The 23,432-nt window shown below is 46.5% G+C and overlaps 1 protein-coding gene and 1 long non-coding RNA gene across 10 annotated transcripts in view; one reads left to right on the top strand and one right to left on the bottom strand.

The window, feature by feature from the left end:
• The first annotated feature begins 9,732 nt into the window (after window positions 1-9,732).
• Window positions 9,733-23,432, top strand: part of LOC142829132 (uncharacterized) — a 217,553-nt gene continuing 203,853 nt past the window's right edge. The window contains exons 1-4 of one of the 2 annotated variants that reach the window (XR_012903449.1): window positions 9,733-9,869; window positions 13,742-13,828; window positions 15,035-15,280; window positions 15,551-15,869. This is a non-coding gene — a long non-coding RNA (uncharacterized LOC142829132). Of the gene's footprint in view, window positions 9,870-13,741; window positions 13,829-15,034; window positions 15,281-15,550; window positions 15,870-23,432 lie in introns of those variants that run through there. The other variant, XR_012903450.1, reaches the window with a different exon arrangement.
• Window positions 16,754-23,432, bottom strand: part of MGA (MAX dimerization protein MGA) — an 89,129-nt gene continuing 82,450 nt past the window's right edge. For all 8 annotated transcript variants that reach the window (XM_075927161.1, XM_075927162.1, XM_075927163.1 and 5 more), the window contains 2 exons: window positions 22,872-23,024; window positions 16,754-21,481 (listed from right to left, as the gene is read on the bottom strand). In XM_075927161.1, the coding sequence (XP_075783276.1) occupies window positions 20,172-21,481; window positions 22,872-23,024 (1,463 nt within the window). In that variant the 3' untranslated portion in view covers window positions 16,754-20,171. The remainder of the gene's footprint in view (window positions 21,482-22,871; window positions 23,025-23,432) is intronic.

The raw sequence follows: 23,432 nt of genomic DNA, 5'->3' as shown, positions 1-23,432 counted from the left end.
TCCATCTCTAGACAGAACCAGTTGTGAGTGTAACCATCCACTACATCCTACTTGGTCCTAAACCAACTGAGTCGAGGCAGAGCCAGGTCACTGTACCAAAGTCTGGGTCTCTAAGGGTACATCTACACAGCAACTAGACATCCCTGGCTGGCTTGTTCCAGCCACTCAGGCTCACAGGTTACCCAGAGCTATCCGAGAAAAACTCCGCCGCGTCCAGGGATCACGTCTGCTCTTCTGACATTTTTTGCAGAAGAGCAGACACGCTCTTTCGGAAGCTCTGTCTTCCTCATTTCACAAGGAAGAAGGGCTCTTCTGAAAAAGGAGGTTTTTCTGAAATTTGGCCCAGTGTAGATGGGCCAAATTTTGGAAAAGCCTCTTCCGAAAAATCAACCGTGAAACGCGACAGTCTAGACGTAGCCGTAGACATACTGTAAGTCACATGCCCAGGTGCAGATCCCATGGGACACAAGGTGCTGCAGCCCAGCTACTTTAATCCCCAGATCCAGTGCCTCAAACCCTCCAAGCCTCTTGTTGCTTATACACCCTCCCTCAGAGGTCCATCCATCTCACAGGGGGTACTCTGAGCTGCTGGCCTAACTCCTTCAGGGCTGACAAGGCAGGCAAGCAAGGAGCACTTGCTTAGCCAGGGAATTCCTTAACCACAGTCACTTTACTCTGGAAATCACCAGGTTTACAGCTCTTTGGAGATAGAAATCCAAAGAGATGACCCTCCACCCCTTACTGAATCTGAGTTTAGTCCTTCCATAAGGCTGAGATGTGGTCAGCATTGAGCAGGCTAGGCAGAGTTTCTCCTGCCTGGCCTCTCTCCTACCTGGTATCCTGGCACTTGGCAGTGGATGGCTCTTCTTCACTGAGAACATTCTCCCTTAATATAAACTCTAGCCCCATTGGCCCTGTGGATGCAGGCAGTGTGACTCCTTCCCCCAGCCAGACTTCTGGGGTCAGAGCTCATTCTTCCTGTGCACAGATAGGTAGTTGAGAGACAATCAGGGTGGATGGCTCTTTCCTTGCAAATCTTCTCCTAGATGTCCCACGCCCCTTCTAGATAGGGCCACGTTGGGGACAGAAGGACCAGGCTGGTTTTCTCTCTCAGAATGCAAACTGGCAATTGGCACACAAAACAGAAGACTCACAACAAGATGGTGTTCACACTTCTGTGCAGACATATCCCCGTGGGCCAGTCCATGATTTACATAATCATGCTGTAGCCTAGCTCCAAAACATGATGTTAGGTCGGTCTTGTGTGTAAGAAATCTCCCTGCCAAGTGGAGCTGGCAGCAACATGGCCAGATTCAATATCCAGGCATCCATCTTAACAATACAAGGCAGAACTGACTTGAGTCCCCTCTCAGTAATCTGGGATTACCCCCAGGACACAGCATCTGAGTGTACAAAAGAAACTTTTAATAGGAAGGAAGTTACCCAGCCTTCGTTTGAGTAAACACCACAAGCATAAGCATAAAACCATGAGCGAATCACCCACCTCAGAGTACGCTGGCCAGTAGTGTCTTTTGCCTCAGATTCTTGAAACCAACCACCAAAAGTTCCTTTAACACACCCCTCTCTCCCTCCACCGGATACCACTCTCGGTTGTTATCCTTGGTTGGTGAAGACCCAGAGTTCAGAAGTGCGTGTGTGTGAATTTACCTGGTGGGGAAGAAAAAAGCGCCTTGCTTGTTTTGCAGTCCAGGAGCTTGCTCTAGCATCATCCATCCTGCTGGCTGCTTACCTCTTTGCTTCACCAGCTGTACTGTCTCCTGCCACCTGCTCCTCTAGCATGACCTCTGTGGGTCCATATCTTGAGGTCTCCCCTAGCTCTCAGAGATTTTCCCTCCTACTGGGGGCCCCTCACTGTTAAAATAGGATCGGCAGAAAAGCTCTCTCACCAAAGATGACTTCAGCTCTAGGGATCACTTCACACAACAAAAAAGACTCTAGGTTTTCAAGTCCCAGCTTAACAAAGCCCAGGCTGGAAGAATTTATTGGGGTTGGGCCTGCTTTTAGCAGGGTGTTAGCGTCAACGACCTCCAAAGGTCTCTTCCAACCCTAGGATTCTAGATTCTTAATGGAGCCTTAATTAGTTCTTTAACCTGTCCCTCCTATGCAGAGCCCACACCTACAGGCAGGGACACCTATCCTTGTCCCCTTGTACTTTTCACAGACATCTGGCATCTAAACCTCCTGCTTACTGAATTCAGTTGAGGGTGACCCCCTCAATCAGGACAGGCTAAGCAGAGTTCTGCTGCCCTTTGCTCAGACAAGAAGGATAACATTTCATTATCTCCCCCCCCACACACACACACACCACAAGTCATTTGTAACCCAATACCAGCCAAAACTGGTCACTTTGGCAACACAGCTCTGTCTGCTCCTAGCTAGGGAGAGTTGGTGTGTTCATGTAAATACAGTCTGGTCCTGAAGCTTCCTCCCCCGCCCCCAAGCTTATCGCTAGCTGTCACAGGAGAGCTCATTCAAACCTTGCTTACACTGGCGTAGCTCAGGGAAACAAATCATGGGAGATAGTCAGCACTTCTGACCCTCTGCGTATGGCCTAGTGCTAGCATGAACCATGTCTCTCAAAAGGTGCGAATGTGGTTTTAAATCACAGTGTAGTCAGGGCCCAAGGTTTTCACTGAGTTTGACAATAGTTTCTGGTACAACTATGAGCCCTGGTGTGGCAAGGTTAAATTGACTCCTCCCAGTGCTGGGAACTGGGAAGAATGTACGTAGGTACAACAGGAACCATTAGCAACAAGGCAGACAAATAAGGAGCATTTACTGGCTCTACTATGTCATTTGGGAGAAGATAGGCAGTATCCAGATGAGGCCTCTGGTGATAGTGGATTGAAAGAGGGTGAAGTGAAGATTCCCCTGGATACATATGACATGTTCTGGATTTCCCCAGGAAGGTACTTTCCTTGTAAGAACATTTCCTCATTGTGCTCTCTTACCGGGAATCCTCCCCAGCCTCTCTCTCCAAGATGATGAAAATGCATGCAGGCCCCTTCAGAAAGAACTCATCTCTATGTAATCAAAGGAGTGTCCTTGACAGAAAGCATCATTCCGGTCCCTGGAGAACCACGGCAAGAGATTACCTACAACTGAGCTCAGTTACCCAGGGCTACGAAGAAAGAGCATGAGTGGTTAGACTTTGAGCAGGTGTCTCCTCCTGATTTTGCCAGACTCACGCCGTAACCTGAGTCTGTGCCAGTTACCTGAGCTGCCGAATAGATATCCAGGACAGCAGGCTTGAGAAATGTTGGTGCCCAGAAAGCCTGGAGCCCACACACACCCACATCCGTCTGAAGCTCTGAGTGGGAGTTTGGGTTGGGGAGGGGTGTGGGCTCTGTTTGGGTGCCTAAGGATGATGGGTGAGGGTCTAGAGTGCATGCTGTGGGATGGAGTCTGGGTGCTGGCTCTGGCCTGGGACAAGGGGTCCCGGGTGCAAGCTCTGGAGGAAAGTGAGATGCACAAGGGGGTATGGAGCGAGGGAGGGGGATGCCACACTTACCTGAGGCATCCTCTTCTGACAATGGGTCCTGGGGAAGCAAGGGGGGGTGTCTTTGGGCACTGATGCCTGCCTACTGCCCCCATGCTGCACCTCCCAGCCCCACCTGGGTGACAAAATGCCCCTGGGGTCACCACGACCACTGGCAGTGTAGTGGGACTAGAATGGCTTCCTGCTGCTTGCTCCCTGCCGCTGCTGGCATGTCCATCTCTGCAACAGCAGCTGGAGCAGTGTGCAGCATAGTGACACTGTCCCCACTCCTCCAGGCCTCAAGGACACACGTTGCCAGCCATGGGGATTGAGCAGCAGGAAGCCACTCAAAATGCAGCACAGTGGGGCTAGAATTGCTTGGGGGCAGCAGGCAGGGCCAGGAGATGGGGGGTCGAGAGAGCGTGTGGGGCCGCAGATAGTGAGGTTTGCTGGAGCCTGGCCCCAGGCCAGGCATATTTCTGGTGCCAGGACATCATGGGCCTACATAACTCACCTCCTATGTAGACATTATAATACCTGTGTCTCACGGCTCTTGGAACACTTTATGGGTTGTAAAGCACTATGCAGTCTTTGAATTAAAAGCTAAATGTAAGTTATTAAGCATCACAGGCGAATTATAGCACAAAGGTATGGTCCCTGTCAGCCCATGCTCCATCGGACTGCTAGCCAAGGGAGCTAGATAGTATCATTTTGAAGCTGTTCTGAGAACAGTCAGGCTCACTTCAAGTACACATGCTTTGGTTGGATGGGATCCAAATATATTTGCACCAAATTTAGAAATCCTGAGTCCACTGAAGTCAGTGGCAACACTTTGGCTCCATTAGGCCTTACATTTCACCCCATGTTCTAATCGAGGCCATACAGATGAGCAGTTTGTTTAAACACAAAAACCAGGGTACTCCAATCAGGATAAAACCAAGTTTACAGCAGTTAACTAACGTATGGGTCTCCTAAAAATATGGCCTAGCTCAACTACATGCTATGGATTTGAAGCAGAAAATTACTTATCTTTGCCTGCGTTATGCAGGAAGTCAGACTGGATGGTCATAATAACAGTCTGTAGTGGTCTCAGAATGGTTTAATCTACACTAAAAGATTAAACATGCTGGCACGTGGTCATGGGGCAAATTTAGATTTGTAGGGCTTGTCTATACCAAGATTAACTCTCAGCAAGCGGGGGTGCGAGTCTCCTCCCACCACACTGCCCTGCCATCGATTGTGCATGCAAACTTTCCTGATACGTGCTACGTTCATCTGCTAGCCCCATCTGCCCCCTCATGCCATCACGGAGTGTGGAATTTCTAATATGGATGCCCTCAAAGAGGGTAAAGTTGCTGAGGGCAAGGAAGTCAATTCAAGGAGGCTGCTCCATACACAAGTGGGGTAGGAAAAGGATCCACTGGAGTCAGGCATAAGTTGTATAGCCACAAAAAAGGTCCAACTCTTGTGTGTCTTATAAATACTGCCTTATAGTTCTTCCACTGGCGGGTCCAATCCAAAACCAGGAATCTTAGGCATCTGAACTTATTTGCTAATGGTGCCCCCTTGTGGTGAGTTTTGAGAACAACCTGCCCTTTTAATGCTTGAAGTCCCTTCCACAAAGCATTGCCTGGTGACATATCAGCCAGCCAGCGAGCGAGCATTACTATGACATGCCAAGCGTAAGGTGTTTGGCCACGATTGTTTCTCCACGTTCACTTTCCCCTGCTCAGCACAAATCTTAATCAAATTTTAAATCATCTTTTTCCTACTCATCACCCACTTACAGCTCATCTGCCAGCCACCCACCCACCTGCTGTGGTACAAATGCAACCCAGTTGCAGATTGGGGAAGCTTAAAAACTAGATAGAAACCCTTCCTGTTTGGAATCAACTCCCTGAGCTTTGTTTCCCAACAGATTTCACACCCCCGCACCCCTAGAGTCCCACCTCTTCTTTCTGTCAGACCTAGTTTAATCCCAGCTCTTTCCCAGCCTCCCTAAATCCCACTACAATACCTGTCTCCTCCCTTTTCTAGCTAGCTAGGCTGCCCTGTCGCCCTCATGACCAAGGCACAGTCTTGGACAGTCTGGCTGTTAGGCCATATCACAGGGGGCTCCATTTCCCCAGAATACCCAGAGACCCTATAGGCTCCTGTCTGAAGTGATCCAATTTCCAAAGACACAGCATTTAGATGCTGGGTGCTGAGCACCTTGGAAATGCTGGTGACTCCATTTACATGCTCAAATGGAAGCGGAGAGTTTTTGACCAGATCACATTGTAGCAAGGCTCACACTCAATCGAGAGCTGAAACTGATCCCAAAGTTAACCCCTCTCAAACTTCAGGAGAGTTTGGATCAGACTCAGGAGCTGAACTTTGTTCCTGGCTGCTGTCATAGTGAGCCAAAGCAAAACCCAGCATTCAAACCCTCGGAGCTGTCAAGAACACTGACCTCAGACTCTACCACTCCAGCTCAGGGATAAAAACAAGAAACTTGTGAGGCAGGGCTTTGGAGCTGCTCTCTGGACTTCTTTACTCCCACCTGAAAGACAGCAGCAGATATATAGCCTTAATTCACAATGGCCACCTGCAAAAGATTCCGTAAACTCAATCTTCAATCCATGCTGGACCCGGAAAGCAGGATCTGATTTTCTTTACAAGGCTTGTTTAAGATGGGTGGTGGTGCTCCAGAAGGGTTTCTCATTTGAGCCCTACAGGACACTGCACAACAGCCCATTAGAATAACAAATTTAGTACGTCCAAACACAGCCTCATTTATATGAAGGTTCTGAAGTCTGTACAAGTGTGGAATGTTGTGACTCAAAATGATGTGATCAGCAGGACACTGAGGGTATGTCTACACTACAAAGTTAATTCGAACTAACAGACGTTAGTTCAAATTAACTTTCATAGGCGCTACACAGGCAAACCGCTAGTTCGAACTTAATTAGAACTAGCGGTGCGCTTAATTCGAACTAGGTAAACCTCATTCTATGAGGACTAACGTCTAGTTCGAATTATGTAGTTCGAATTAAGGCCTGTGTAGCCACTTAATTCGAACTAGTGGGAGGCTAGTCCTCCCCAGCTTGCCCTGGTGGCCACTCTGGGCACCACCAGGGAAACTCTTCTGCCCTCCTCCCGGCCCCGGAGCCCTTAAAGGGGCATGGTCTGGCTACGGTGCCCATGCCAGGTGCAAGCCTGACAGCACCCAGCCAGCAGTCCCTGCACCTGGCACGGCACGAGCCAGCCACCTGCTGCCACCCAGCCCTCCGCCTCTTCCCGGGACCAGGCTGGCGGCTCCCAGGAACCTGCCCGGGGCCGCAAGAGGTGGGCGCCCGCCTGGTCTAGTGCAGACATCGTGGACCTCATTGAGGTTTGGGGGGAAGCCTCTAGCGTCCACGAACTCCGCACTAGGCACAGGAAAGTGGGCCGTCTAGGGCAGGATAGCTGCCAGCCTAGCCACCCAGAAGCAGGTTTGCATGAAAATCAAGGTGGTCGAGTGAGACCCCGACCCTGAGCTTAGAACATAAAAACATAATGGCCGTACTGGGTCAGACCAAAGGTCCATCTAGCCCAGTAGCCTGTCTGCCGACAGCGGCCAACAGTAGGTACCCTGGAGGGGTTGGACCGAAGACAATGACCACGCCATTTGTCTTGTGCCATCCATCCCCAGCCTTCCACAAACAGAGGCCAGGGACACCATTTCTACCCCCTGGCTAATACCACTCCATGGACCTAACCTCCATGAATTTATCTAACTTCTCTTTAAACTCTGTTACATTTCTAGCCTTCACAGCCTCCTGCAGCAAGGAGTTCCACAGGTTGATTATTTGCTTTGTGAAGAACTTTGTTATTAGTTTGAAGCCTGCTACCCATTAATTTCATTTGGTGTCCTCTAGTCCTTCTATTACGGAAACTAATGAAGAACTTATTTTTATGCACCCTCTCCACCCCACTCATGCTTTTATAGACCTCTATCATATCCCCCCCCCCCCCCCCCCCCGTCTCCTCTTTTCTAGCTGAAAAGTCCCAGTCTCTTTAGCCTCTCTTCATATGGGACCTGTTCCAAACTCCTGAACATTTTAGTTACCCTTTTCTGAACCTTTTCCAAGGCCAAAATATCTTTTCTGAGGTGAGACGATCACATCTGTATACAGTACTGAAGATATGGCATACCATAGTTTGATACTTTCCCTTCTCCTTCTTCCCCTGGCTTCCCCCTTCCAGCTCCCTCCTCCCAGGTTTCCTCCTCCCTCCCCCACCTCCTTTTCCCAGTCTCCCCGAGTTTTGTTCAGTAAAGAGAGTTTCTATATTTGAACACACCTGTCCTTTATTTTGTACATCAGGAACGGGGGCTAGGGAGGGGTAAGTGGAAGGAGGTGAGGGAGGAATGGGGTACGAGCACCCGAGGGGGAGGACTGGGGTGGCTCTGCGGGCTCCTCGGGGTGGAAGCTCTCCTGCAGCCCCGATTGACCCCCCCCTCCGGATGGCAGTCTGCGGCAAGTGCAGCCGGGCTCATGGCCGAGTGCTGTGATGTGCCGAGTGTGGGCACTCAGGGCACTGCAAGCCAGGACTGCTTTGCTGTCCCTCATCGAGTTAGACAAGCGAGCAAAGAACCCCTGAGAACTGTCTGTCCGGGGTGGGGGTTGGGTCCCTTTAATCACAGCCCTCGGCTAGCCTGAGACAGCAGCTCCACGCTCTAAGTCCTAACCTGATGCCGTGCCGGCACTGCTTCCGGCCATCCTTAACCTCGGTTCAGGGTCCACTCGATGTGGACATGCTAGTTCGAATTAGCAAAATGCTAATTCGAGCTAGCTTTTAGGTCTAGATGCACTAGTTCGAATTAGCTTAGTTTGAATTAACTAATTCGAATTAAGTTAGTTTGAATTAGTGCTGTAGTGTAGACATATCCTCAGGGCGCATCTACACAGCACTAACTTCAAAATAAGAGATGCAATTCGTGCAATGCAAATCACGTACCTTATTTTGATCTCATTTTGAAAAAAAGCGTTATTCCGAAACATCACTGAACCCTCGGGGAACGAGGTTTATGGGGAGATAGGAATAGCAAGCACGTTATATTTTGATATAACGGGCTGGCTCTTAAGATGTGGAATAGCTTTTTTAGGATACCAAAGGTATCCCAAAATAGCTCTGCAGTGTAGATGTAGCCTGAGAGGCAGGAAGTAAATATGAAAATCTACAGGGCTAAGGACAAACAATATGAACCTAAAGGGAACCGCCAGCTCTCTCGGGGGGTGGGAGGGAGGAGGGGCTGGGGGGAAGGCAAAGACTTTCCCTACCCCTATACCAATCAGGGTCTCTGGGTGGGGAAGCACAGGAGCGTCCTGGCTCTGCCCCTTCTGCCTGAGGCCCAGTTTGGGGTGGAGAGTTTTGCCTTGATGTTGGGTCAGCAAGTAGGGTCTGATAGGAAGGGGAATCAGGTGAGCAATTGATAGATGACTCAGGTAAGGAAGCCATGATTGCCTTGGCCAGTAGGACACTATTAAAATCACTGTGGCTCAGTTTGAGTGAATCTTGTTGATAACCCTGGAGAGTGAGGAGGTTGGTGGAAAGGCATATAAAAGGGGAGTGGGTCCAGGATATGGTAAAGGCGTCTCCCTCTGATCTTTTGCCTTGACTCGCTCGGGAGCAGAAGTGGTGGCATTTGTGGCTGGCTGCTGTCACAAATAAGTCTATGACAGGGAATCCCCATTGTCAGAAGACTGAGAGAATGACGCCGAGCTCCCACTCGCGTTGCTCCGAGAAGTACCTGCTCAGTTTGTCCACAGTGATGTTCTGTCGGCGTGGTATGTACATTGCCATTGGAGTTATGTCGTTCTTCAGGCACCAGTTCCAGAACTTGATTGCCTCTGCACATAGTGAGTGTGACTGGGCACCCACCTGTCTGTTGATGTAAAACATACAGGATGTGTTGCCCATGAAGACATGTATAGTTCTGCCTCAGATGAGAAGGAAGTGTGCACATGCATTGCGGATAGCCCTGAGTTCCAGAATGTTGATGTGAAGTCGCATCTCAGATTGTGACCACCTGCCCTGGACTGTCTGCGTGTCACAGTGGGCACCCCAACCTAGTAGCGATGCGTCGGTTGTGATCACCATTGATGGGTCTGGGCGATGAAAGAGTATGCCCACGAGGAGGTTGTCTGGGGTAGACCACCATTCAAAAGATTGGAGAATTAGTGGTGGAAGTGCGAGATGTCTTGTGAGGCTGCGTTGGTTGGGAATGTAAACGGATATAAGCTAAGTCTGTAGGCAGCACACGTGTAACCTCGCAAGGGATGCCACGAACATGGTATCTGCCATGTGTTCCAGGATCTGAAGGCATATATGGGCAGTTGTGAAGGGGGTAAGTATGACTCCGTTGATAAGGTCACAAAGCATCTGAAACTGGGGTAAAGGAAGGCAGGCTCGGCCGTCACAGGGTCTAGGAATGCCCCAATATACTCTTATCATTTGGGTCAGCTCAAGAGTGGATTTCTAAGTAGACGCAGACAAGAGAAGTAGTCTGAAGGTGATGCTTGACATGATTAGTGTTTGCTGGCATAAAGAACGTTCGGTTAAGCAGTCATCGAGGTAGGAAAAAAACCGATTACCTACCTTGTAACTGTTCTTCTTCAAGATGTGCTGCTCATGTCCATTCCAATTAGGTGTGTGTGCGGAGCTTTTTCCCTTAGCAATATCCATTGGTCCAACCAGGGAGCCCCCTGGAGCGGCACCACTATATTGATGACCCTCCACCCCCCCAGTTCCTTCTTGCTGGAGTCCTCCAATGAAGGGGAGGTGGCTGGGATTTGGAATGGACATAAGCAACACCTCTCGAAGAACAACAGTTACGAGGTCATTAACTTTTTTCCTTTGAGTGCTTGCTCATATCTATTCCAATTAGGTGACTCCCTAGCAGTATCCTAGGAGGTTGGGTCACAGTCCATCAGCACCTACTTCACAATAGACTGCAGCACAGCCGGGATCTCAACCTATATGACTTCCTCAAGCGTACTGATTCAGTATCTGATTCGGACGAATAAACAGACACCAACCACAGTGGAGCTGTTGACCTATGCTCCCATTGGTTCTGGACCATGGCCGCAGGTTTCCCTGTGCGCTCAGTGCTGGTGGAGGGATCGCTAGCATCGGGGCTGGAGGCACTGACTGATATATTGTCCCAACGGCACCCTAAGACAGCACCGAAGGTCCCGATTGGGAACCCCCATACGCTAATGGTGCCGGAGGGTTCTGTGGTGCTGGCAACCCCAGTGCTGCTGAAGAGTGCCTGGGTACTGGCCCCCTCGTGGGTCCCGGTAACGATACCGGTGCCAACCACGGCCCCCGTGTTGATTTAGGCGGTGCCAGAGCCATCTGCGGTATTGGCACGTTGTGAGGCTCCTCAGGCCGTGCCAGGGATGATGCCCTGGGCTGCATCTAAAGTTTCAGGGGTGCATGGTTACTGGAATTCCTCTATTATCACCTCCAGTACTGGAGTCTCCCTTTGCAAAGGCATTGTCGGTACCTGCACCTCCCAGAGCACCTTCGAGGTCGAATACCCCTCCTTAGGGTGTACCTTGTGGCCATGCCTCTCCTGGGACCCGCTTCTGTGGCCCTTTCCTTTCCTTGGTGCCAGGGTCTGAGATTGGTGCCTTGAGGACTTCCAGGAGGTGGTCATCTGTCTCGTTGGTGCCACCTAGGCTTCCCGCACCGAGGCTGGAATGCTGCGCACTGACAGTGCCTGCTGTGGTGCCGGCAGTTGCAAAGCAGACTCCATGAGGATAAGCTTGAATCTAGAGTGTCTCTCTCACGCTTAGTCCTTTGCTTCAAACTCTTGCAGATGTTACAATTGTCTGTGCGATTGGCCTCTCAGACACTTTAAGCAAGTGTCATGCAGATTGTCACAGGGCATAAGTTTCAAACACTTCGCAAATGGCTTGAACCCCTTGGGCCCTGGCATCCCCTCCCCAGCTGGGGAGAGACTGTAAGGGAGAAACCTCCCTTATCTTCAGCAACTTTTACACTATCTAAGATAAACACGAAAACTAAATACTGAACCACTCAAAGAATAAGAGAACTATATACAGTAAAACCTGTGTTATCTGGATTAAGGCGTCCCGGTTAACTAAAAATTCCGGTTATCTGAGGGTCCCATCAACCTAGGAAAAACCAATGGACAATAATAGTAAAACTCAAGTTTTTAATATTGGTAGTTTTGTAGTTTGAGATAGTTGGTCTCACATTTCTATTTTGAATTAAAGATGATTAGTATTTCTTAAATAAAAAATTGTTAAGCCAAACATGGTTAACCAAGCCAGGCCTGTGCACCTGAAGATGTGACAGTATTGTAGATGGGGGCAATGCTGGTTAACAAAGTTTTCTGGTTAACAGAGTGCCGGATAACAAAGGTTTCACTACTAAGGGTAAGGACTACCAGCGTAGTCAACGCTCCAGCTACCATCATGGATGGTAAGAAGGAACTGTAGGGGGTGAAGGGCCAGCAGGGGTATATATGAGCTGATATAGCGGTGCCATTCCAGGGGGCTCACTGACTAAGGGCTAAGGGAAAAAGCTCTGGAATCCATGAATGCAGTGTGCACACACCTAATTAGAATGGACATGAGCAAGCACTCAAAGAATATACTGATGCATTGCCTCTTGAGGAACGCCGTGACCATGGCCAGAGTTTTGGAAAATACCTGGGGAGACATGGAAAGTCCGAAAGGGAGGACTTGATACTGGTAGAGGTCTTTGCCTACCATAAATCTGAGAAACCTCCCTCCCGTGTGCAGGGTCTATTGTTATATGAAAATGTGTATCCCGAAGGTTGATGCTGAGAACCAGTCCCCCTCTTCCAGTGCAGATATAATAGTGCCCAGAGTCACCATTCTGAACTTCTTGTTGCATACGAACTTGTTGAGCTTCCTGAGATCCAAAATGGGCCTCCAACCCTGTTTAATTGGCCATTAGGAAGTAGTTGGAATAAAACCCTCTTTCTTCAAATTCTGGAGGAACCAGTTCCACTGCCCCAAGCTGAATAGTTTTTGCACCTCTTGTAGAAGGGTCATGTGAGAGGGGTCTCTGAAGAGGGACAGGGAAGGAGATTGGGTAGAGGGCATAGAAATGAAGGGGACTGTGTAGCCAATATTGATGATCTCGAGGACCCACTTGTCCATAGTGATGAGGGCCCACTGATAACAAAAGTGCCTTAAATGGTAGTGGGGAAAAAAGGGGTCTTATGCACTGGATCGCTGGGGTGATTCCTCAAACCTTCGACCACATCTTCAAATTTGCTACTTGAACATGGTGGGTTGGTTGTTGGAGAAATGGTTGTGTTGCATCCTTCTTCTGTTGGACAATTGTTTGGATCTCCGATCATATGGTCTCTGCTGTGGTCTCTGGTAGTTGATCTCTCAGTCTCTGAAATGGAGTTTACCTGCACCTTTTATTAGACAGGGTGTACATGCCCTAAGGTTCACAGTGTGGTGTGGGAATCCTTCACTGAATGGAGGACTTTGTCCGTTTTGGCCACAAAGAGTTGGTTCCTGTCAAATAGGAAGTGGTCTACCTTGGCCAGCAGCTCCCTTGGGACTCCAGAAGATTGTAACCAGGAAGCTCTGTGCATGACTATTGCAGTTGCTGTGGCCCTGGTTGCCATGTCTGCTATGTCCCTAGATGCCTAAAGGGCTGTTCATACTATTCACTGACCCTCTGTCTTTAAAGATTAGAGCTGAAGCCTCTTTTGCTCTGGAAGGTCTTGCAAGAGCTTTTGTAGCCTACTGTAATTTGTGTGGTTGTAGTTAGCCAGGACAGTAGTGTAATTCGATATTTGGAACTGAAGGATGGCAGAGGAATAGTCTTTTCTGCCAAAAATGTCTAACTGCTTATGCCCCCTGTCCTGTGGCGTGGACTTATACTGGGGTTGTCCAGATCCATGATTGACTGAGTCCATGACCAATGAATTTGGATTGGGGATGTGAAAAAAGAAAATTCATGCCTTTGGTCAGGACAAATATTTTCTGTTTGCTCTGTGATTGGTAGGAGGGATAGAGGTTGGTGTTTGCCAGAATGCCTTCATAACAGTTTCACTGATTGATAACACTAGTTTAGAAGATGTTGCTGGTTGGAGTATCTTGAGTTATTTGTATTGCTTTTCTTGCACTTCCGGCAGTGCAATATCCTGGGACTGAGCTACCCATTTAAATAAATCCTGAAATTGCTTCAAATTGTCTGCAGGTGGAGAGGATGACGAGGGAAAGATCGCCTCATCTGGAGAAGAGGAAGACTGTGGAACCAGGAAGGAGCTGTCCAAGTCAGAGTGAGGTAAGTTGTCCTCTTTAGCCACTGTCTCAGCTTGGGTTGTTATAGAAGGTGAGTGTGGAGGTCCAGAAGGTGAGGAGTGTGCAATGGTGGCTGGAGAACGTGTTACCCTAAGTGCTGGTGTCGATGCCGTCATCTCACATGCTCAGTGATGATGTGAGGAAAGGGTGTGGTATTGATACCATGGGCCATTGGGGTTGGAGCTGTTGTGGCAGATAAGGCCAAGGGGAATTAAACCACAGATATTGTGGAGGGAGGTGTGATGGTCAGTGCCTAGAGGAATGCCAAGAAGTCACAGAGCTCATTGCTGAGGAGTGCTGAGAAGAAAACCTGCTCTCTTGTCTAGTCTAGTGCCATGCCCAGTGCTGATGGTGTAGGTGAGTAAGAAATATGTTCTGAAGATTGTTGGTGTGGAGTAGGCTGGTGGATTCTAGGAGAATACTGAGGTGAAGATGCGGTTGGCACTAGTGGAGACGGTGCATACAGCTGTGGTGCTCGGTACCAGGTGTCAGCTGTTTTATGAGAAGCCTTCTTCGGCTTCAGTCCCGGAGCTTGTTTGGGTTTCAATTGGCTGGAAATTGGAAAGAGGTGTCCATTGGCACAAGGGTGGTGGCATGTCAGACTTCACTGGTGCTGAACTGAGGAGCGGTACTGGTCAGTGTGGTACCAGTCAGTGCAGAGGAGCTAGACTTCCTCTTAGTCTCTGATTCTGCTCTCTTCATACATGCTGTTTTCCGCTTCTCTGTGGTGCCAGAAGTAGATGGCACCGGCAAATGTGCTGGAGAGGCCCAGGACACATGGGAATCCCTGGAGGGTGATTAATTAGTCCTCTCACAAGGAGTTAATGATGCCTTGGGTTCAGTAGACAGACTCCAGTTGTTGAAGGGAGTCTCTTTTGGTTGATGGCTCTGGCTATTATGTTCTGGCAGTGTGGGCATTTCTACGCCACATGGCCTTTGCCAAGATACTTTATGCACGAAGTATGCCTGTCAGATGCAGGCATTGAGTGTCTGCATGAATCACATTGCTTAAAACCAGGGGAGGTTGGCATTTTGAAGAGAAGAAGTTGTAGAATTCAGAAACTTGGAGAAAAAAACAGAAGGAAAAAAACCCAGAAGCCGTTTTTTTTTAAACAGACAAGAACTAATGAACATTAACTATAAACTGGCTAAAAACTACTAATGAACTACACTATTTTTATTTTTCCAGTCAGAAAGGAGAGCACTGCTGTGACTCCGTCTTCTGCCGAGGATGGTAGAGAAGGAACTGAGGGGAACCCATGCCGCATGCGCAGCTACCGGACTAAAACAGTGTGAGATGGTGACTGTGAATGTGCGATGCGGGAAGGCACTGCTAGGCAAAAATCTCCGAGTGCACCCACAGAGACACCACTCGAAGGAGAAAGGTACAAATGGTGGGAGAACAGCACAGGAGAAAGATCTGGCGGGAGGAGAGGTATGTTGTTCTCAACTTAATCCTCAAAAGGGGGGTTTGGAGTCAACCGTGGGCTGGGAGGAGCTGGATTGGGCAGAAGATAGATGGTCTTTTCCTGACTCTCATACATTTGCCCTATCCCATGTCATAATAGGATTGGGAAGGCTGAACAGACAGTCTGGGGCTTGAATTTCTAATGTGCAATCCCCAGAATATACACACAAGCGTGTGAAGGGTGATGTGGGAGTCCTTCAAGCCATGCAACTTAGTGTCTGTCTACTCCACAAACAGGGCCACCTCATCAAAGGGGAGATCCTGCAGAGACTGCTATGCCTCAGGGGAGAGATCAGAGAGAAGCCAGGGTGCCTCCGCAAACAGACAGCTGAGGGTATATAATGGGTTGCTGTGACTGCTGCATCTGAGGCCTCTTGGAGCACTGCTCAAGCCATAGCTCCATCCTCCCTTAGGGCCCAAAACTCTTTCTTCAAGTCCTCCTAAAGAGAAGAGTTGAACTTAGTGATAGCCTGCCACATGTTCATCTCATAGCAGGCTATGAGGGCCTGATTATTAGCCACTCGGAGCTGGAAGCTGAATAAATTTCATGCCCAAATTTCATGTCCCTTTGAGTCTTTATATTTTGGAGTTGACCTGGATTTGTCTTGCCTCTAATGGTGATTGACTGCCTCCATCACCAGGGAACTAGAGGCTGGATGGGAATAAAGGTACTCATGAGCTTTCGCTGGTACAAAGTTTTCGTGTTCTGCCAGCTTAGAAATGGAGGAAGGTGTTTGCCACAGGGTTATAGCGACTTTGGCTACTCCATCATGGAAGAGTAAAGCCACTCTGGCTGGAGTTGCCTGTCCCAGCACCCCAGAGGGTATCTTTTGGCTCAAGTTCCTCTACCTGAAGATTAAGGTTGGTGGTGACCCTTTTAAGGAATTTCTGGTGAGCCCAAGCATTGTCCAGGGTGACAACAAGAGAGGGCACTGCGATGGGCTGGTCCAGGGGAGGCTGAAGGCTGTTCCTCTACTTTGTGTGCCACCTGTAGGGTGGAAGCCCTTGAGGATTCTGGTGCCCAAAAGCATTTAGTGCTACTGATATAATGGCTACCAAGCGCGATACCTGGCATGACATGGGAAACCAACACAGGTTCCAGGGGTACCGTTGGGACGGCAGGCTTGAGGACACTGAGCAGTCCGAGTCCATTGACCATATCAGAGGCATTGGACAAGGCACCTGAGCCAGAGGCACTGAGGCTTGGTCCAAAGCCAGGCTGAAGGAGCGTGTGATTGCACCAAAGCAATTAATACTTTACTATTGATTCCCCTCCCCCCATCCCAGTAATAAATTTCCAAAGCCTGGTTGAACTTGATTGGTTTATTTTAATTTTATGCTTTCTCTCTCTCACACACATACAGTCATTGAACAGTCCTGTACTGTTAGATTTCTACAAAAATATCAATTTGTCAAAAGCTGAAAAGAGGGAAAGATATATTTTAATATATAAAAGGAAAAAAGCTAAATCTGACATTACATTATATTCTTAAAAACATCTGTCTATTTACAAACATATCTAAAAAAATGAAGTTTCCAGGACTTGTGGTCTAATGAGAATGTGCTCCTTGCAGAGGTTTCTTTTGTTCTCCTGATTCCAAACCCCGCTATTGTCTCTCAATAGTGTGCATAATTTCCAAAAGGTTTGTTCCAAACCTATTCATTTTGGGGCTATGAGTAGGAGGGGATTCGACATTCAAATTGATAGTGAAATTAAAAGATGATATGTAAGGGCTAGGAAAATCAAAGCCTAATGACCTTTTCAAAGGGGTTTTGTTGCTAGGCAGAACCAGCCAAACACTTAACTTGGCCACGTGCCTATTGGTTCTTTTCATTTTGGGGTCTCTTCCTGCAGACTTTAGTGAGTTTTATGGCATCAAGCTTTCATCTCAACATTATCTTTTTGTTATAGCAAGAATTCCTGACTGCCAAACAGTACAACTGTAAATATGTATCTAGACATTTTCTATCACCTTGATGATAGCCAACAGACCCACAAGGCAGGTAGGGTTTTTCAAAAGAGTATTTGAGTGACTTTAATGCTATCTGTGTTCTATGAAATGAGAAAGGCATAATTCTCTTAATGTACAGATATGGATTAAAAACTAACATGAAAATGAACAGCAGCCATTTTGGATCAAGAAGCGATGAGGGATAGAGGGGAAATTTAGTGGGTGGGTGGGTGGGTGTGTGTGTGAGAGACACCTTCAGTGCAATGCTAGTGGCTGTTTCACACATAGCAAGAAGTTGAATTTAATGGCAAACCAAACGGTCTTGGGCAGAATGACAAGCAACTTCAGCCAGTTTAAAATACCCAGATCCAAATTCTCAGGTATATCTGGGGGACCAACATAGTTGCTGGGCCCTTGGACAAGGTACTTCAGGGGATGGCTCTGCTCTCCCGGAAGTGGCAGGGCCCTTGGTGGAAGGGGTGGAGCTGGGGCAACTAGCCCTCAGAGATGCTTGGAGTGTGCCATGTGGCACTGCAGCAACAATTTAAAGAGCATGGAGCCGCAACTATTGCAGTTACCACAGTAGCAGTGGTGGCAGCCAGGCCCTAGGGCAGATGTCCCCTTTGCCCCTTTTGCATCAGCAGGGCTGGGTACATCTGTGTAAAACTGGTGTAACTCTGCTGACATCAGTAAAGTTACTCCAGATTTATACTGATGCAAATGAGGTTTGAATCTAGCCTCTGAAGTCTAAGTAGGTGTAAACACGTATTTAGAGTTGTTCCCCTTTCTAAGGCATTGAACGATAGCTGTAAGGCTTTGCATGGTTCTTATGCTAACCTATCCCCTCTTCTTCAAACCTTTAGTGCAGGAAGATTAGCATTTATGACACAAAATGAGATTAAACTGTAAATTATACAAAAGGTAACAGAAGCAATCTCCACCTATCCAACTGTTTTCAAACTCACCTTGTAGAAAGTAGAGACACCTCCATTACACAAAGTCTGGAGTAATTTTATGCATACCCATCTTAAGAACCATATCTTTTCTTTGCTGCCCAAGATACAATTGTAACAAAGAAAAAGAACACCAAATGGCATACGTACCCAGTGACACAGCCATTCCAGACACAAGTCCAGTAGCTGCAGTGTACTGAATAGGGAATACATTTGTACTAAATGTAGTTTGACACAGCTTCTGAACAGTGGAAGAACCTCACTTACAGCACTTGCAAGTGAAAGTCAGACACACAGGCTTAGCCTTGGTACTGGGAGAGATGAAAGTTTCTACATTAGTGCATCACAATAGGGGAAAGTGGGGAGAACTGGCAGCATGTGGAATCCCAACTGCCTCTGCTCAGGTATAAGAGCAGGGATTACATTCCTAAATACAATTATGCAAGAAAGGCAAAATGTGCCATTTCCCAGTTTCTACAGATTTTTCACAGCAGTTATTTTTACTTTTTAGGAGCACCTAAAAATTATTTACAAACTAGGTAGGAAAAAATCATTTATACACTCATTAACAAATGTCTCTTCTAGGCTGAAAATGTCATTCAAGGAAACTATGAAAAGAAAAAATTTATACAAAAATATAAATATCTTTACAGTCTGCAGGCCTTCACTTCCAACAGCTTAACTGTGAAGAGTAACTACAGTTTTTAGAATAAGTGGTGGCAGAAGAGAATAAAAATACATTTTGCTATTCAAATACTGCCCCTATTTCCCTGGTAATGAGCTTTTTTGTTTTGTTTTGCTATACACATCCTGCGTAAATGCAATGAGCAAACTGAGTACCTTTCCTGAATTTGTAAAACAATGGATGGTTTGGAAGGACATGCACATGCACACATTTATTTTTATGTTCCAATCATCCTGAAAGGGTCACTTCCTGTAAATGAATTTCAGATGTGTATGTCTTTAAGAACCACGAGGAAGGGAGGAAAAAGGGAAGGAGAGGCAAAACGGAGACAAATGACACACAAACTACTTCAGTGATGCTTTTAAAGAATTAGCAATCTGATACCCAGATGGTTTTTTTCCTATCGGAATTTGTTCATTCTGGATGCGGTCTTATGCCAAGCATGCTCAAGGAAGAACATTGCATGGTATTATCTTTTTAAAATTAGCTAACTAAAAATACATCACTGGTTGTTGCAATTATCCAAACTCTGACTGGACTACAAAAATTTCCTTCTTTACCTTATGATGGGAGTTTAAGATTTAATATGGAAATGGTGTGGGCAGGAACTAATAGAAAGCCTAAGGAGGAAGAAAATTCTTTTGCACTGAAGAATGGAAATTTTTGACATTAGCATTTTGAGAAATCTATCCCTGATCTCCCTTTCTCCACTCAGGGCAACCAGTTTGAACAAGCTTTCTCCAAATCTCCTTTACACAAGCTTATTACATTCTGTGGGCTCTGCACAAACTGCAGATGTGAGCAACCCTGCTTCTGCATAGATAGTTAATTTGGCTGGTACAAGAGCTAATATGCCTGATTTCTCCTCATCCAGAAACAACTGCATCTCTGGTAAGGTATGAATCTCTCAGTGGCCTGAGTCCATCAGACCTCTAATTTCATACTCTATTTATCAAGGATCCACTGTTGGAAGAATACCATTTGCCCAGCAATGGTAATAAATCATATTGTTTTCTTTCCGGGAAAGGAACATCCAGAACACAGCAGTGAGGTAAAATTCATGGTAACATAATTAAAGTTTCATAGCATTGATTTCTCAGCTTGGGGCCTGCCCTCAGTCAGAAGAGTGCACTGATACCATATTTTCTTTACAGTGTACAGAAAACAAGTGTCTGAAGACACAAGATATTAAAACTCAAGACACCAACTCCTTTCATAGTCCACATTTGCTCCCGATTTTTCTTTCAGCCACTGAAAAATCCAAGCATTTATTTACTTGCAGAATTTGAAGGCAAGGTCCCAATACTGTTCAATTTTGCAACCACAGAGGCTAATGTGGGCATTATTTTACTGTCCTGTTCTTCCTGGTCAGTTGCAGGTAATTTACTTTTTAAACCAATGGGTGCCAGTTTTGCAACTACAGGCGCCAACACTGGCATCACCTTGGTACTCTGCCCTTCTGAGTCTAATGGAAGATTTGCAATTTTTAACCCAAGTGGGGCCAGTTTGGGCATAGGCCTCCACAATGTGTCAGTATTACCAGCTTCTAGATTGGTTTTCATTTGCAGGATTGGAGGAGACACACTGGTCTCTGCCAAGGGATCTAAAGTTTTACCGTGACCACCATCAGTTACTGAGAGTTTGGCAAGTGGGTCCTTCATGTCAGAGCCTATCACTATCTTCAAAATATCTGCTTGAGATGAAGGTTCTGCAGAGTTCTTCTCACCATCCGTAAGGTCATCATCTTCTAGGTGAAGCAGGAGGGGGCTTATGGAGCCACTACTCTCGCGAACTTCAGAAAGGGCCTTGAAACTGCTACCCAAGTGACCGTACGGGAAGGAGGATCCACCTGCAGCAGCCAGGTCACTGGCAGCTCCCCTGCGAGTTTCAGAGTCTTCTGGGGAAAAGTCTGAACTCAGGGTATTGGGCAGCTCTGACATGCCAGAAGTGTCATCATTCAGCTGCTGATTGAGAAAGGCAATTTCGTTGAGAAGTGAAGTGAGGGTTTCATCAGTGTCATCACTCTCTTCAATGCTGCCCAGTAACTCACTTGGGTCTAGTTCTGCTTCCTCCATTGCAGAGGCTACTTTCCTCAGTTCCATTTCTATCCTGGAGTCTTTGAGATCTTTAACTTGCAGCTTGCGGAATGGAAAATCCTTTGGCTTCAACCTTTCCCCTCCCTGATCAATCTCTTTCTTCCTCCCCTGGTTTCCAACAAACTCTCCAATACAAAGCTTTTTAGCAAAGGACTCTGAAGAGTCTTTTACTGTAGGTACATTCTGAATCTGTGGAAAGCTGTTGTCTTTATTTTCAAGGAAAATTTCCGTGGGCCCTGTGGCACTTCTCCCATCTCCACAGCTGTCTCCAGGAGATGCCTTGTTTTTTTCTTCTGAAAGGATGTCCTCATTCTGCCTGTTTTCATGAGGTCCTGCTTTCAGGGACTGCTCAGATGTCTGGGCACCAGCACCTGGGGTTACATGAGAATTCTTGGTTCTATTCAGGCTTAAATTTACTCCCCCTTCAGCAGCCAGTGATGTCACATTGACAATTTTTGGCATCACAAATGAATCTTCACACTCTGAAAAACCAAACAAAGCAAAAGCCATCAGGGTTCACTGATGACTGCAGCTGAAGACAATCCTCCCTCTCCCATATCACCTCCCCCCAACAAAACCAACTCTATAAAGAGTTTAAAACATCTGCTTTAATACACAGATGTGAACTGGTTGTACTTTTTTTTTTAACTCTACAAACTTAACAATCAATACTACTCTGAAGAGTGAATCATTGAAATCACATGATGTCTATTACCTATCAGAATTTATTTTTAACTTGAACACATTTGAAAGATGTTCATTCCCCCTACGGCCTGATCTTGCAAACTCAGCTTAGTATCTTCTCCCTCTGTCAGTTCACAATTGGTAGCAGACAAAATTCAGCTCTCATTTATACCTGTGCAATCCTGTATCTTCAGGATATGTCCCTCAATAATGTGTGCGCAATTCCCCCTGCTTTCAGTAGACTAACACAAGTGAAACTGATTGGAACTTTCCTCAATTTTTTTCTGGTGATGCACAAAACAGAAAATGCTTACACACTATCTCTTACCTGTGCCGGCTCTCCAGAAGTAAAAGCAATGTATTTATTCATTTGCCCTGACATCAATAGCTATAACTACTATAGAGCAGGTCTGTCAAGTACGAAAGTGCCATTTCTACATTAATTTTTTAGAGTAATTGTTACTTCATTCTAACTATTAGTGGAATTATAGCAATCATACACTAAGTTCAGTTTAGCAGTCTCTCCTTTTCCAGAGCTTCTTCAGAGGAAATTTCTGAAGTGGGTTGGTGAAAGCTAGATAATAGCCACTCCCATCAAGAAATACTTACTATTTACACAGTAGTTTTTGGGCTGTACACTAGAAAATTATGTTTCCTGCATATTTTGCCCCTCAGAATGATACTGCATATTTCAGAGACCTTCTGTGCTCATTTACTGGTAGCAAAAGAATTCGCAGATACAGTAGTCAGATTTTCCCTAGTCCTACATCTGAAATTGACCCTTTTCCTTTTCTTCTTAGCTGCATACACCCTATTACATGGGTAACTCCATTAAGATGGTGAATGGTCTCTTCTTGGGAGTTCTATGCTCTGGATGACATGAAGTGCTCCTAATATAAACATCCACTATCCTCTCCCTAGGTCCTATTCACAATATTTCTGTCAAATGTTTCAGCTATAATAGTGTCAGATATGAAAGTACAAGATGGCTCAAATCTTAAGTGCTGTTGAATGAACAGGAGGTGAAAGAAATGCCCCCTGTACTCCAGCACATAATTGTACTGAGTGCTATAAAACTGTGAAGGTAAGATGCAATGTTATTTACCATTCTGAAGAAAAGCTGACCCTAAATATTTTAAAGAGAACTTTTGATAGCCTCACACAAGGATTTGTGAATGGAGAACTTACCTGAAGCAAGTTCTGCAGCTGATCCAACAGGTGGGGGCCCTGGGTTACTTGCAATGGTTGGTAGTGTAATGGGAATAGCTGAGTTAGCGAGGATACCTTTCACTTGGACAGGAACAGTTGAGCCCGGTAGCTGAATCATCACAGATGCAATACCTTATTCAGGAAGAAAAGCAATTTTTTTTTTTAATGACAACTCAAAAATAGAAAATATAGCACAACAGACCCATGCTGTAGATGGTAGTATACCACTCTTTGAAAATGGTCTAAGAAATGGCTATTTGATTGTTCTCTTTCTAATAGAGATCAGACACAGACTCACTTTCTACACAACATTACAGGTATTTCCCCTTCTCTTTAATTTAGGAATAGTAACATTCAACAGATTCTATTTATCTAATGATAAAAACAAATAGCTCTATTGATTTGATTACCATTTTGGTTGTATAATCAAGTATCGCTGTTTTATGTAATAGGTATAGTGCAGTGAGAATCTACCCTAGTCAGTAAAGTTGTAAAATTACAGAAAGAATTCTATAAAGGATACTACTGGTGAAGCACATA

Source organism: Pelodiscus sinensis, chromosome 4 (genome assembly GCF_049634645.1).
Source record: "Pelodiscus sinensis isolate JC-2024 chromosome 4, ASM4963464v1, whole genome shotgun sequence".
NCBI classification, from domain to species: Eukaryota; Metazoa; Chordata; order Testudines; family Trionychidae; genus Pelodiscus; species Pelodiscus sinensis.
Note: the sequence above shows the minus strand (reverse complement) of the source record. Positions and strands in the feature narration are given on the sequence as shown.